Genomic DNA, 12,534 nt, shown 5'->3' with positions numbered 1-12,534 from the left:
GGGGAGAATAGCATTAAAAAAGGATCAGAGAGAGGAATGTTCCCTGGACAAATAGATACTATATTACAGCAGTCGGCAACCTTTCAGAAGTGCTGTGCCGAGTCTTCATTTATTCACTCTGATTTAAGGTTTCGCGTGCCAGTCATACATTTTAACGTTTTTAGAAGGACTCTTTCTATGTCTATAATATATAACTAAACTATTGTTGTATGTAAAGTAAATAAGGTTTTTAAAATGTTTAAGAAGCTTCACTTAAAATTAAATTAAAATGCAGAGCCTCCCGGAGCGGTGGCCAGGACCTGGGCAGTGTGAGTGCCACTGAAAATCAAGTCGCGTGCTGCCTTCTGCACATGTGCCAGAGGTTGCCTACCCCTGCTACACTACATAGCAAAAATGACACTAAACGGATATTAAGGTTGCAAAATCAAGTCCTCAAAAGTTAGGAAATGCCAGAATGAAAGTTGTCTGTCCCGTCCTCCCTTGGCTGCTCACCCTAGTCCCGGTCCCCCAACCTCAGCTCCATGCCTGCATCCCTGAACCTGTCCACTAGACCAGACCATCATTCCTCCGAGCTGAATCCCAGAGTAGGCCAGCAGTGTTTACTCCCTGGGCGGGCGGTCAGATGATCCCCAGCCACACTCAGCCTGCTCTCTGCAGTGCATTATTTCCGCCTCAATTCCTGACACAGCTGGTTGCTAAAAGGAACAGCTATTTTTTTTAAAAGAACCATGTTGCAGGCCTGAGCACCAGTATTGCAGCGGTCGCCACCCTAGTGAGACTGGCTTCAGACAGTGGGAGGTGAAAGCCATGTAGCTGGGAGTTGTCTGGTGGCATTTAGTCACCTAAATATAGCACTGATGCTGTCACCTGCACCGCCCACGCTGGGCTTGCCAGAGCGTTTAGCGAGTGTATCGTTTTCCTCCGAGTCGTTAGCCCGGAGGGTTGCGTTCTGCAGAAATAGGTGGGCCGTTTTCCTGGATTCTATCTCTCCTACCCTGTGCCCCGTTCCCGTGCTGCTGTTGGGATGTCTCATTGTGCATCTGCTGCTGCCACTGGGCCTTCCTCTGTGGTCGTGGTTACCCACCTCCCAGCAACTCCTGGGGTCAAGCTTTCTGCAGCCCTTTTGATCTCCATGGTATAGTCAGGGCCTTCGTCAGTCCGTGTACCTAGCTGCTTAGAATACCAGCCTTTTAGAGGTGCCTCTGGCCCAGCCACCGCTGCTCCCCACAGGAGCTGCATCAGAGAGGCTCCAGCTTTGCCTTCTTCCACTCTTTTGAGGGTGCAGCTCTGCCCCTTCAAGCTCCCGTTTGCACCAGCCTCCCAGAGGTGCTGGCAGCAGTTGAGAGGAAAGCAGATACCTAGGGCAGCAAAATGGTTAGCACCGGCCCTGGGGGTCGCTACCATAAACCTGAAGGAGCCAGCGAGGAGCAATTGTCTGAGGAATCTGCGTGGCAGTGGGGCACTTCCCTGCAGACCTGCCAGCCGCCTCTATTGTCCCCTTTGTAACCTGCCTGCGGCAATGATCCCAAGCTCAGCACCCTGGAATAGCATTACTGCAGCCCGGGTGACAGGGGCAGAGTGTGTTGTGTGGGAGGTGACCGCATGGACTGAGGAGCCTTTGGCCGTGTAACCGGGTGACTGTCCTCTAAAGGGTAGTAAGCACTAGTGGTCAGTCAACACCTGTTCTGTGGTGTGTCCCTTTAAGTGCTTGGACTTTTTAAGAGTGGATGGAGACCCAGGGAAGGCAGAGCTTGGTACTGGGGGAGAGGAAGATGGCCCCAGGGGGGATAGTTAAGGCTTGGGGAAAACCCAGGCTGCTGTTTCTTTAAGGGCCTGGGATCAGGAGCTTTGTGGAGTGGGCGGGGCAGGACTCCTCTCTCAGCCAATCAGGACAAGCTCTGGGAGGGAAACAAATATATATACACTCTATCCTCCCTCAGAAGGAGTGGAGGCAGTGGCTGGAGGAGATCTGCAGGGGAATCCTCCTAGGGGGAGAGTGAAGGGCTGACTGGGGAAAAGAGCCAGCTGGAGGAAGGAGCTAGCTGAGGCTCAGCAGGTGGCATCAATTACACCCCCAGCTCCAAGGAGGAGCACCTGGGGCTGGAGCAGAAAGCAGCCTGCAGCGGAGTAGAAGACTCCAGCCAGGTAGGGCTGGGCAGGATGAAACTTAGACTCTGAGAACTTTATTTTGATGGGAACCGTTTATGATGATAATCCAGGGTAGTATTGGAAGAGAAAAGCCTCTCTGAAAAGGAAACTGAGGCGTGGCACTTCTGAGCTACGCTTGGCCAGCAAAGGGCGCTGCCGGGCAGGCACAGCATTGGACAGGATGGTTCTCTCCCTCTGCTTCTCTCAGAGCCCTTGCTCAGAGGCTTCTTATTTATTTTGCTTTCTCTCTTCCAGGCTACCATAAACGGAAAGAGTGTCCCACAGATCCCGACTGGGACTGCGGGCAGTGTGAACCCGAGCACTTCCTGAACAGGGAGCAAGGGAAGCCACACTGCGAGGCCTGCGTGTCGTGCAAGCCAGGTATTTGTTTTGCTTATCCCCTGCACTGACATCATGCCGAGACCTTCTCTGGGTTTGCTTTCTCTGGGCCAGTTTCACTGTATCTCGCTTTCCTGCCTTTCCGCTCCCTGTCTGGACTGGCGAGGGAAGCTGTCTTGTCTTAGTCCTTGATCCTAAGACGCAGAGCTGATGCGAGCCACCTTTCAAGTTAAGGTGCACTGCAGTAAGGTATCCCCATTACGTGAAACGAGTCCCATTTGTATAGTTGGGTATCTCAGTAGGACATCTAAAGGCTGCATTTGGGGCCTGATCCAAATCCCACAGAAGTCAATGGAAAGACTCCCACTGACTGTGGTGGAATTAGAGAGTGCACGTCGGGCTATTTTACTTTCCTACTTTGTGCACCTACTTGAGCATGCGAATGCTTGACTTGGATGCTCCGTTCAGATTTGAAAAGTCGTCCCACCACGTGACATGACGTTAGAGAGAGGAACGAGCCAAGGAGCTTGGATCTGAATTCAGATTTGCATCTTGGTTCTCCCAAAGTCTGGTTCTAGTGCGGACCCATCTCTTGTGTCTTTCACCCCAATGGATCCCAAAGAGTTTTTGCAGATGCAGAACCGAAGTGCAAGCTTTACTGGGATTGCAGCTACCTCTGGGGGGATGCACAGGGATGTTTAACAATGCACAACAACATTACCCACCAGGTTAGAACAGGGAGGCTAGCATGTTTAAAAGAAGCTACCAGGAAAATTTAGGGGGATGGAACACAATTGCCTGAGCTAAAATTTGGCTCAGGCAGGAGAGTTAACACCCCGATCCTGCAAATGTGCAGTGAGATCTTGACAGGCCACAAGTGGTCGGGATCCCAGTAATAACATTTCATTCAGAACGGTATGTCCAGCAGCAGAATGGCCTCCTGTGCTGGCTCAGTACTTAAAGAGTGGAATGCCACCTCCCAGTGCCACTTCCTGCAGGACCTGGGATGTCCCCAGAGGTCTCTCATTAAGAACATAAGAACGGCTGTACCGGATCAGACCAAAGGTCCATCTAGCCCAGTATCTGTCGACCGACAGTGGCCAATGCCAGGTGCCCCAGAGGGAGTGAACCTAACAGGCAATGATCAAGTGATCTCTCTCCTGACGAACAGAGGCTAGGGACACCATTCTTACCCATCCTGGCTAATAGCCATTTATGGACTTAGCCACCATGAATTTATCCAGTTCCCTTTTAAACATTGTTATAGTCCTAGCCTTCACAACCTCCTCAGGTAAGGAGTTCCACAAGTTGACTGTGCGCTGCGTGAAGAAGAACTTCCTTTTATTTGTTTTAAACCTGCTGCCTATTAATTTCATTTGGTGACCCCTAGTTCTTGTATTATGGGAATAAGTAAATAACTTTTCCTTATCCACTTTCTCAACATCACTCATGATTTTATATACCTCTATCATATCCCCCCTTAGTCTTCTCTTTTCCAAGCTGAAGAGTCCTAGCCTCTTTAATCTTTCCTTGTATGGGACCCTCTCCAAACCCCTAATCAGGGCCGCCCAGAGGGGGGGGCAATTTGCCCCGGGCTCCGCAGGGGCCCCCAAGAGAAGAGCGGAGGCTCCCGCCTCCGCCCCTCTCCTGGAGCCTCAGCGCATCAAGCGCCGAGTCTCCGCCAGAGCCCCTGAGCCCCGCCCCGATCCGAGCCGCGTGGTGAGGGGGCGGGGCTGGGAGCTCCAACGGGGCCTGAGCCCCGCCCCGCTCAGAGCGGCGTGGGGAGGGGGCGGGGCAGCTGCCTCCGCTCAGCGTGGAGCTCCCAGCCCCGCCCCCTCACCACGCGGCTCTGAGCAGGACGGAGCTCAGGTCCCGCCGGAGATGCGCTCGGGTAAGAGGCTGGGGCTGGGGCGGGGGAAGCGGGACCCGCCGCCGAAGTGCAGCCCGGTCTTCGGCAGCGGGGGCCCCTTCTGTTCCGGGACCCGCCGCCGAAGTGCCCCGAAGACCCGCGGTGGGGACACCCCCCGCCGCCGAATTACCGCCGAAGACCGGGTTGCGCTTCGGCGGCGGGTCCCGCTTCGGCGGTAATTCGGTGGCGGGGGGCTCCCGCCGCGGGTCTTCGGGGCACTTCGGCGGCGGGTCCCAGAACGGAAGGGCCCCCTGCCGCCGAAGACCCCGGGCCCCTGGAATCCTCTGGGCGGCCCTGCCCCTAATCATTTTAGTTGCCCTTTTCTGAACCTTTTCTAGTGCTAGAATATCTTTTTTGAGGTGAGGAGACCACATCTGAACACAGTATTCGAGATGTGGGCATACCATGGATTTATATAAGGGCAATACTATATTCTCAGTCTTATTCGCTATCCCCTTTTTAATGATTCCTAACATCCTGTTTGCTTTTTTGATCGCCTCTGTACACTGCGCGGACATCTTCAGAGAACTATCCATGATGACTCCAAGATCTTTTTCCTGACTCGTTGTAGCTAAATTAGCCCCCAGCATATTGTATGTATAGTTGGGGTTATTTTTTCCAATATGCATTACTTTACATTTATCCACATTACATTTAATTTGCCATTTTGTTGCCCAATCACTTAGTTTTGTGAGATCATTCAGCTATTGACCAAGCCTGATCCCTGCTTGGTTGATAAGACTCCAGCCTGTTGGTGTGCAGACTTCTCCTGCTCTTGTGACTTGAGTTATCGCTGGACAGAACACTCATTATCCTGTGTCCCCGCCCTGATTTCCAGGACCCCTGGACTGAAATTGCTCAACTCTTCTCCTCTCCCTGCATCTCCTCCGTGCTGATTTTCTCACTCCCCCTTTCAGAATACGACCTTGTGGAGAAAGTTCCTTGCTCCTTCAATTCCAGAAGGGTGTGTGAATGCCGAGCAGGGCTGTTTTGTAAGCTAGCCATTCAGAACAGCTGTGCACAATGCGTTTCCCACACTGTCTGCAAGCCAGGATTTGGAGTCCTAGCCAGAGGTAAGCATCCCTCCCACCCATGCCAGCCAGTCTCCCCTGGCTTTGGCCATGGGGCGGTACTGGCGACATGTCTTGCGTACTGCTCGATGACCACTTTTCTCCCCCCCCCCCTTCCTGCAGGCACGTCAGAAGTTGATGTCTCCTGCCAAGAATGCCCTTCGGGGACCTTCTCTGATCGGCACTCCAGCACCGAACGCTGCAAGCCCCACACGGAGTAAGCCCAGATTTCTGACCGGCTGTCTAAAGCTAGAACTGTCGCTCTTCTGGTGCAAACTAGCCAAATCCAGCCCCGGGGCAAGGGGCAGCTTTTTGCTAGTGAACAGAGATTTGAGGGCATCCCTATTTCTCTTATTATTTACACCAGACGACATGGCCAGGGGGAGGTTTGAGTGGGGATGGAGGAACCCCTCTAACCTTGAGCTCTCTTGACTAGAGTGGGTTAGACTTGAACATGAATGTTAGATTTGCATCTGGCTTAAAGAGATCCTGTGGGGCAGGGGGAGGAATAATGGGGAGGGATGAGCTTCTGGCTAAGGGCAGATGGCACAAAAATGAGCAAGGGGGTGGTTATCACTCAGATAACCTCTCTCCTGTCTTCCGTTCCCCCAAGGATTCCTCATGCGTTTTTACTCTGTGACCTGTAACCTCCGTGTTCTCCTTCCCCTTTCCAGCTGTGCCAAGCTAAACAAAGTAGCCATGGACAGCGGAAATTCCACGCACGACCAAGTCTGCATGGACCTGCCTCCCACCCACCTCCCACCCACCAATTTGTCTGCAAAATTCAGCAACAGGCCGAAGGATTCCGACGGGCCAGAAGTGCCGCTCCTGAACGAGCAGCCAATGACCGTGGGAGGCCAGCATTCCCACACTGCCACAAAGCCAGTGACCAGCGCCAGCATCCTCACGAGTGACGCAGCCTCTGGCGATGCCAACTGGACCACTGCGGGACCCGTTGGTGGATCGGATACAAAACACGCAGCTGGCACTTCTCCTACCTCAGATATAGCTACAGAAGAGACTGCCAAGACAGGTGACAGCACCGATAATGCACGTGGTGAGTGCAGCACATGAAGGGGGGCGTGGCTCTGCGGGCGTGTTCTGGTGTGGGAACATCTTTCTCTCTCATACTGCCTGTGGACCCTCTCATACCTTTTTAAAAAAAAATCCTAGCTGCGGAACATGCAGCTTTATTAACGATACTCCCTCTGCCCGCTCTGTGTTGCAGGTGATGGGAGCTTTGTTCCCTGGGGTGCGGTGGTTCTCTGCAGCATGGTGCTTCTCGCTGGTATGCTGGTGGTTTGGCAAAGGAAGGTTTGCAAGAGGCGGATCTTCACCCCCAATGGGAAGAGTGAGTTTCCTGAGCCTTCTGGCTGTTCATTAACCTGTAGCAAGGTGGTAGTGTCACCTGTTCTCCTAGAGGTTTGGGTGGCCATTGCGTGTGTCGGGAAGAAGGGGAGAGCTACCAGCAGGGCAGGGTGAGGGCTCCAGGCAGATCCTGACCGCCGGGTTTTCAATGTTAGAATCCTATAAGCAGTTCATGGAGGAAGAAAGAGATGGTGCTTCCATGAAACACAGGCTGCGTGGGGAGTTTCTCAGAGGCTGTGGGAGAAATGGTAATAAAATGTCTCTCCTCGGCACAGAATGGTGTTGTCTGGGGTCTGTGTTGTGCAGGGAGTGTGTTAGCTGGTATAGCCCCAAGCGGAGAGAGGGGAAGAGTAATCTTCATTGGTAATGATCAGATCTAGTCCTCCATATGTCCCAGAGCTACTCTGGTGCTGAACACGGTGTCTCTTTATTTTCTCAGCTCTTGATCTGTATCCAGTCACTACATGTAGACCCAAATCTTCAAGTCAGGGTAAGTGATTGATAGAGGCTGGAGCCATCTTTCAGGTCTATCTTGGAATATTTTCTAGCTGAATTTCAGTCCATTTTTGTGTTAATTAGGACAACTGATACTGAGACACGTTTTTACGTTATTAGACTTATACGACAGGGGGCAGTGAAAACACATTGCATTGCTCTCTCCAGCATGATTAAAACGGTGCAACAGATGGCGCTCTTCCACCTGAATCGATGCCCTGGCATAGTACGTGGGGCCTGGTGCTGCTGGAGATGTGACGTTTTTTAGATGAAACTTAAAACCACGGTGCCTGACCTGAAGGCCTTGTGGCGTGTGTTACAGAAGTAGTGAGGGCATTAACCACAGTACCCTGGCCAAGCCCCAGCCTGAGTCATTACTGTCATGCTGTCTGGAGTGGCTCAACAGGGGAGACACCCCAAACTGGTGGGGTATTCTAGACAGGGGCTCCAGATCAGGGAGGGGCAGGTGGCCAGGGCCCTCCCACTTATCACCTGCGGTAAGGGTGAGTGATGGGCAGGGCCGGTTCTAATTTTTTTGCCGCCCCAAGCAAAAAAGAAGAGCGCTGCCCTGCCGTACCCCCCCCGCGAGTGCTGCGCCACCGAACCCCCCCAGCGCCGCACTGCCGAACCCCCTGCCCCCCCGAGCGCCACGCACCCCCAAAGCCCCGCCCCCCTTCCGAGTCCCGTGCCAAGCCCCCGCCCCCCTTCCGAGTGCTGCGCCAGCCCCCGCCCACGCCACCCCTGAGCGCCACGCCGCCTGAAGCCCCACCCCTGAGCGCCACGCTGCCTGAAGCCCTGCCCCCTCCGAGCACCGTGCTGCCCCCAGCCCCGCCCCCTCCGAGTGCCGTGCCACGCCCCGCTCCCCAGCGCTGTGCCACGCCGCCTGAAGCCCCCCCCCCAAGCGCCACGCTGCCTGAAGCCCTGCCCCTGAGCACCACGCTGCCTGAAGCCCTGCCCCTCCTCCGAGTGCTGCGCCAGCCCCCGCCGCCCCAGTGCCGTGCCACGCCCCTGCCCCCCCGAGCGCCGCGCTGCCGAAACAAAAAAACCCCCTCCAGCGCTGCCCCAACGAACCAAAAAAACCCCAAATCCCGAGCGCCGCCCTGCCCCAAGGTGCCGCCCAAGCACGTACTTGGTCAGCTGGTGCCTGGAGCCGGCCCTGGTGACGGGGGGAGGGGCACAGAGGAGCGAGCAGAGAGCGAGGCTTTGGGGGAAGGGGCGGAATGGGGGGCATGGCCGTGGTTTGAGTGCCTGAGGGGCACCCCCTCCCCACACTTTTAGGGTACTTCCAACGCTCCTGGTTCTAGAAGTGGATTTCACCAAACCAATAAGAAATGCGAACTCCTTCATCACCATACTAGCCTTACCCCGGAGTCACAGACGGTCCCCTTAGACTCTACAGTCTGTCTTGAAATCCAGACAAACTGGACTTTTGTGATAAATGATCACTTACCCCCGCAAAATCACACCACATTCAGGTTACTTCCAGTCCCAAGAGATCAGTCATTTACCCCCAGATCAATTAGCACCTAGATCTTGCACCAGCGACAAGGCCTGTAGCCAATCCTGCAATAAACAAGCTAAAGGTTTATTAACTAGGAAAAAGGAATCGGAGAGTTATTTATGGGTTAAAGCACGAATGGGTTTCCATCTACATCATAAGAGTGACAGAGCTGTAGTGATCGGGCCATTCCAAGTGTCTTTCAGGGCAGACCCAGGAGGCAGCCCTTGGGGAATCTCTGGCTTCAATTTAGGGTATGTCTACACTTGCAGAGTGTTTGCGCTGTCAGTTTAACTGGTGATAGTGAATCGGTGAAAGAAAAGTGCTGGTTTGTGTTCTCACTTCCACAGGCATCAGAGAGTGTTCACATTTGCAGCACTTCCATCGCCAATGAGAGCCACGCACTGAGGGCAGCTATCCCACAGTGCAACTCTCTCCATTCTCATGACAGGTCTTGTGTGGGAAGGGCGGGGGGTGACCGTGGGGCATCCTGGGTCCCTGCACAACCTCCTCTCCCCAAACACTGCTCAGCTCCAGTAGCTCAGCATTGCTCCAAGCAGGGGAACGTTTGCTCCGGGGAGCAGCCAGTGTCACCTGGCCAGAGGGTAAGTGAGCACTTGCCAAAAAAAAACAGGAAGGGGAGTTTCAAAGTTCCCGGGGCTTTACAGGGGGAGGGGCAGACGTCTGTTTACCTGGCGTCGGAGCAGCAGAGCCGCTGGCCAGAGTGGCCACCTAGGCACTGCGGGATATCCTGCAGAGGCTAAAATCTCTGTAAACAGGAACAATGTGTCTTCACTTGCACATCACCGCAAAAGCATCACCGGTAAGAGCTGTGTGCCTCTCGTGGAGGTGGTTTTCTTTTTGCGGTGAAACTTCTGAGTTTCACCGCAAAAAAGGCATTGGCAAGTGTAGACAGTCCCATGGTCTTTGCACAAAAAAGGAACTTTTTCCGCTTTAAATGGCAAATGTAGACAGTTTCTGGCACTTCAGAGTGCAAACCGCCAAAAAGATGGAAATGTTTCCTGTGGCTTTGTTTTATTTCCTTCATTCAGCTTCCAAGCCCACAGGAGGAGCTTCCTTGCACTGAGCACTTCCCAGATGGACAGGGCCATTAACCAGTCCTTTGTATGGCAATGATTCTTGATGGCCCATCTGACTTTGACAGTCCTTCTGGATGGGCAGAGGGAGTTGGGGAATGGTTCCCATGCTTGAGTTCACAAGTTCAGGGCAAAGCACAACTTGCATATTTCCTTATAGCCTGGAATACAGACATTACAAGTGAGATTAACGCAGGCAGCAATTTACAAGCATTTCATAAAATCTAAACACTAAATACATTCTTATAAGACTAATACCTGTTTTGAGGAAAACTAACGTACAGTTGACCTGGTCTGGTCTCCAGCTATGAGGTTGTCAGCTCTTAGCCAGTGCCTGCAGCCTGGGCAAGAACTGCCATCTGGCCTGCCAGCCTCACAATTACATTTTGTCCAGCTAACCTCCCCTTGTGATTTCAATTGAATAGTCTGTTCTATCTGGCTTCTCTTCCGTTCTCGTTGCCCTCATATCTAAATACAGTCAGCAGGGCGTTAATCAACATCTGCCGTGCGTGGTTCATTCTTTATTGAATATGGGGTTCTTCTTTACTACTCAGCTGCATTCACTCCAAATGTGTCTGCATTTTCGTGGTAGGGAAGGAATACAAAAGGTATGTCAGTTTGTAAAGTAACTTTAAATCGATCAGGGTGAAGGGTGCTGTACAAATACAAGATGAGACATTGATAGTCTTCTTGGGATTGTTAAATTAATATAAACTTACTCATGGTATGTGGTTTTTTTTCCCTCTTCTCATTGCAGGTTCTGATCTGATGAAGAACTGTGCAGTAAGTATGAAATAGACCCCCCCCCCAAATCACTCCTGTTTTCCTCGAAAGGGGTAAAAATAATTAGTGGTATTTTATAATGTCCTTTTAAACCATCAGTGACAACCTTCTCAGACTAGGGCTATGGCTACACTTGCATTTCAAAGCGCTGCCGCGGCAGCGCTTTGAAGCGCTAAGTGTAGTCAAAGCGCCAGCGCTGGGAGAGAGCTCTCCCAGCGCTGTCCGTACTCCACCTCCCTGTGGGGAATAACGTACAGCGCTGGGAGCCGCGCTCCCAGCACTGGGGCTTTGACCGCACTGGCGCTTTGCAGTGCCGCAATTTGCAGCGCTGGAGAGGGTGTGTTTTCACACCCTGCTGCAGCGTTGCAAATTTGCAAGTGTAGCCATGGCCTAGGTCTACACTACAGACTTGTATCAGTGTAACTACATCACTCAGGGGTGTGAAAAATCCTCCCCCTTGAGTGATGTAGTTTACCAACCTAACACCTGGTGTAGACAGTGCTATGTTGGCAGGAGAGCTTCTCCCATCAACATGGCTACTCCCTCTTGCGGAGGTGGATTAACTACTCTCCCATCCGCATCGTCACCAAAGCGTAAACCTGCCCTTCAGTTTGCCTCTTTCCATTGTAACCTCTGATGTACATGCACATGGGGGATGTATCTACTTGTTATCTGGGGCCTGACCTTAGAATCCTTCCGCTGGCAAAATTCCCACCAATGTCATGCTGCTAATGGGAGTTTTGCTTTAGTGGGGAGTCCAGGCTGTGACCCGTTCTCGTTAGATTGGGGCAGGAACCAAAATCGCAGAGGTGAACATGCCTGAGCTTTTGGGAGCAGTTTGGATCTGAACTTGGCAGTTTCATCCCATCTCCACTTGTCGCTCCCAATGAAGTCACTGGGATTGAGCCCCCGCTTCCGTTTTCCCCGTCTGGTGCCCCCTTCCCTTCTCTGCAGGTGTGGGCAAGAGTGCTAGCCCTAAAGTGGGTGTTAGGAGGATGTTATTTGCTGGGTGTGCCAGGCCTGGTGTGACGACACAGACTGAAGCTGGTTAGCCAACATGACCCTCTGGAAATAATTACCCTCATCCACAGTGCAGGGATATTTCCAGTTAATACAAAACAACAGTAATGATAAAGTAAGACTATCCTGGGCTGGAGATGAACAAAAAAACATAAACAAACACAGTAACATTAGAGGACAGATCCTGAGCTGCAGTCCATTGTCATGGCTCCACTGAAATTCATGTCTTTTGTTTTAAATGTCTTTATAATCTTTGAAGCCTACACGGCTGCCGTGCTAGTGAGCTAGGTCTTTCAGTTGAGCTCTGTATTTTTCAAAGCAAAAATGTTTTAAAATCTCCAATTTAAATCTCCAATTGTAAAGAAACCCGGTTTTTACAAACGTCTGCCATCGTTTCAATATTTCACTGCCAGCTGCTCAGGAAACTTCCTTTCGTGCTTTTTCGTAGAAAATGAGTCAGCCCTGTGCCCAGTGCTGGGAACTTCACACTTGAAACCCCTTGCTCGGTTTTTGCTGATCTAATCGTGTGCAAACAGCAGCAGAGCTAGGAACCATCAGCAGAATTTGGCTTTGTGACATGAAAGCTACAGCTTTGGTTAATTGGATCTTAGTTTCCTCTTTTAAATAAATAAATAAGCATTAACCCCTGAGAGGGAGCTCCTCTGAGACAGGACTGCAGGGACTCCCTGTTGAAGTTCTGTAACATCAATTCAAATCCTGTGCTTGCTTGACCTTCCACAAGAGGGCAAGAACTTGCAGGAAATCAGGGGAAATTTACATGCATCTGTTTTCCTTTAAATTCTTTGC

At 52.1% G+C, this 12,534-nt stretch overlaps 1 protein-coding gene across 1 annotated transcript in view; it reads left to right on the top strand.

Moving 5' to 3' along the window:
• Positions 1–12,534, top strand: part of LOC120388032 — an 83,414-nt gene that overhangs the window by 18,476 nt on the left and 52,404 nt on the right. The window contains exons 3-9 of the mRNA XM_039509570.1: positions 2,404–2,529; positions 5,314–5,469; positions 5,590–5,683; positions 6,141–6,523; positions 6,695–6,817; positions 7,274–7,324; positions 10,682–10,707. Of these exons, the coding sequence (XP_039365504.1) occupies positions 2,404–2,529; positions 5,314–5,469; positions 5,590–5,683; positions 6,141–6,523; positions 6,695–6,817; positions 7,274–7,324; positions 10,682–10,707 (959 nt within the window). The remainder of the gene's footprint in view (positions 1–2,403; positions 2,530–5,313; positions 5,470–5,589; positions 5,684–6,140; positions 6,524–6,694; positions 6,818–7,273; positions 7,325–10,681; positions 10,708–12,534) is intronic.

Source organism: Mauremys reevesii, linkage group 21, assembly GCF_016161935.1.
Source record: "Mauremys reevesii isolate NIE-2019 linkage group 21, ASM1616193v1, whole genome shotgun sequence".
In the NCBI taxonomy this organism is placed as follows: Eukaryota; Metazoa; Chordata; order Testudines; family Geoemydidae; genus Mauremys; species Mauremys reevesii.
This window is presented reverse-complemented; position numbering and strand designations above follow the sequence as displayed.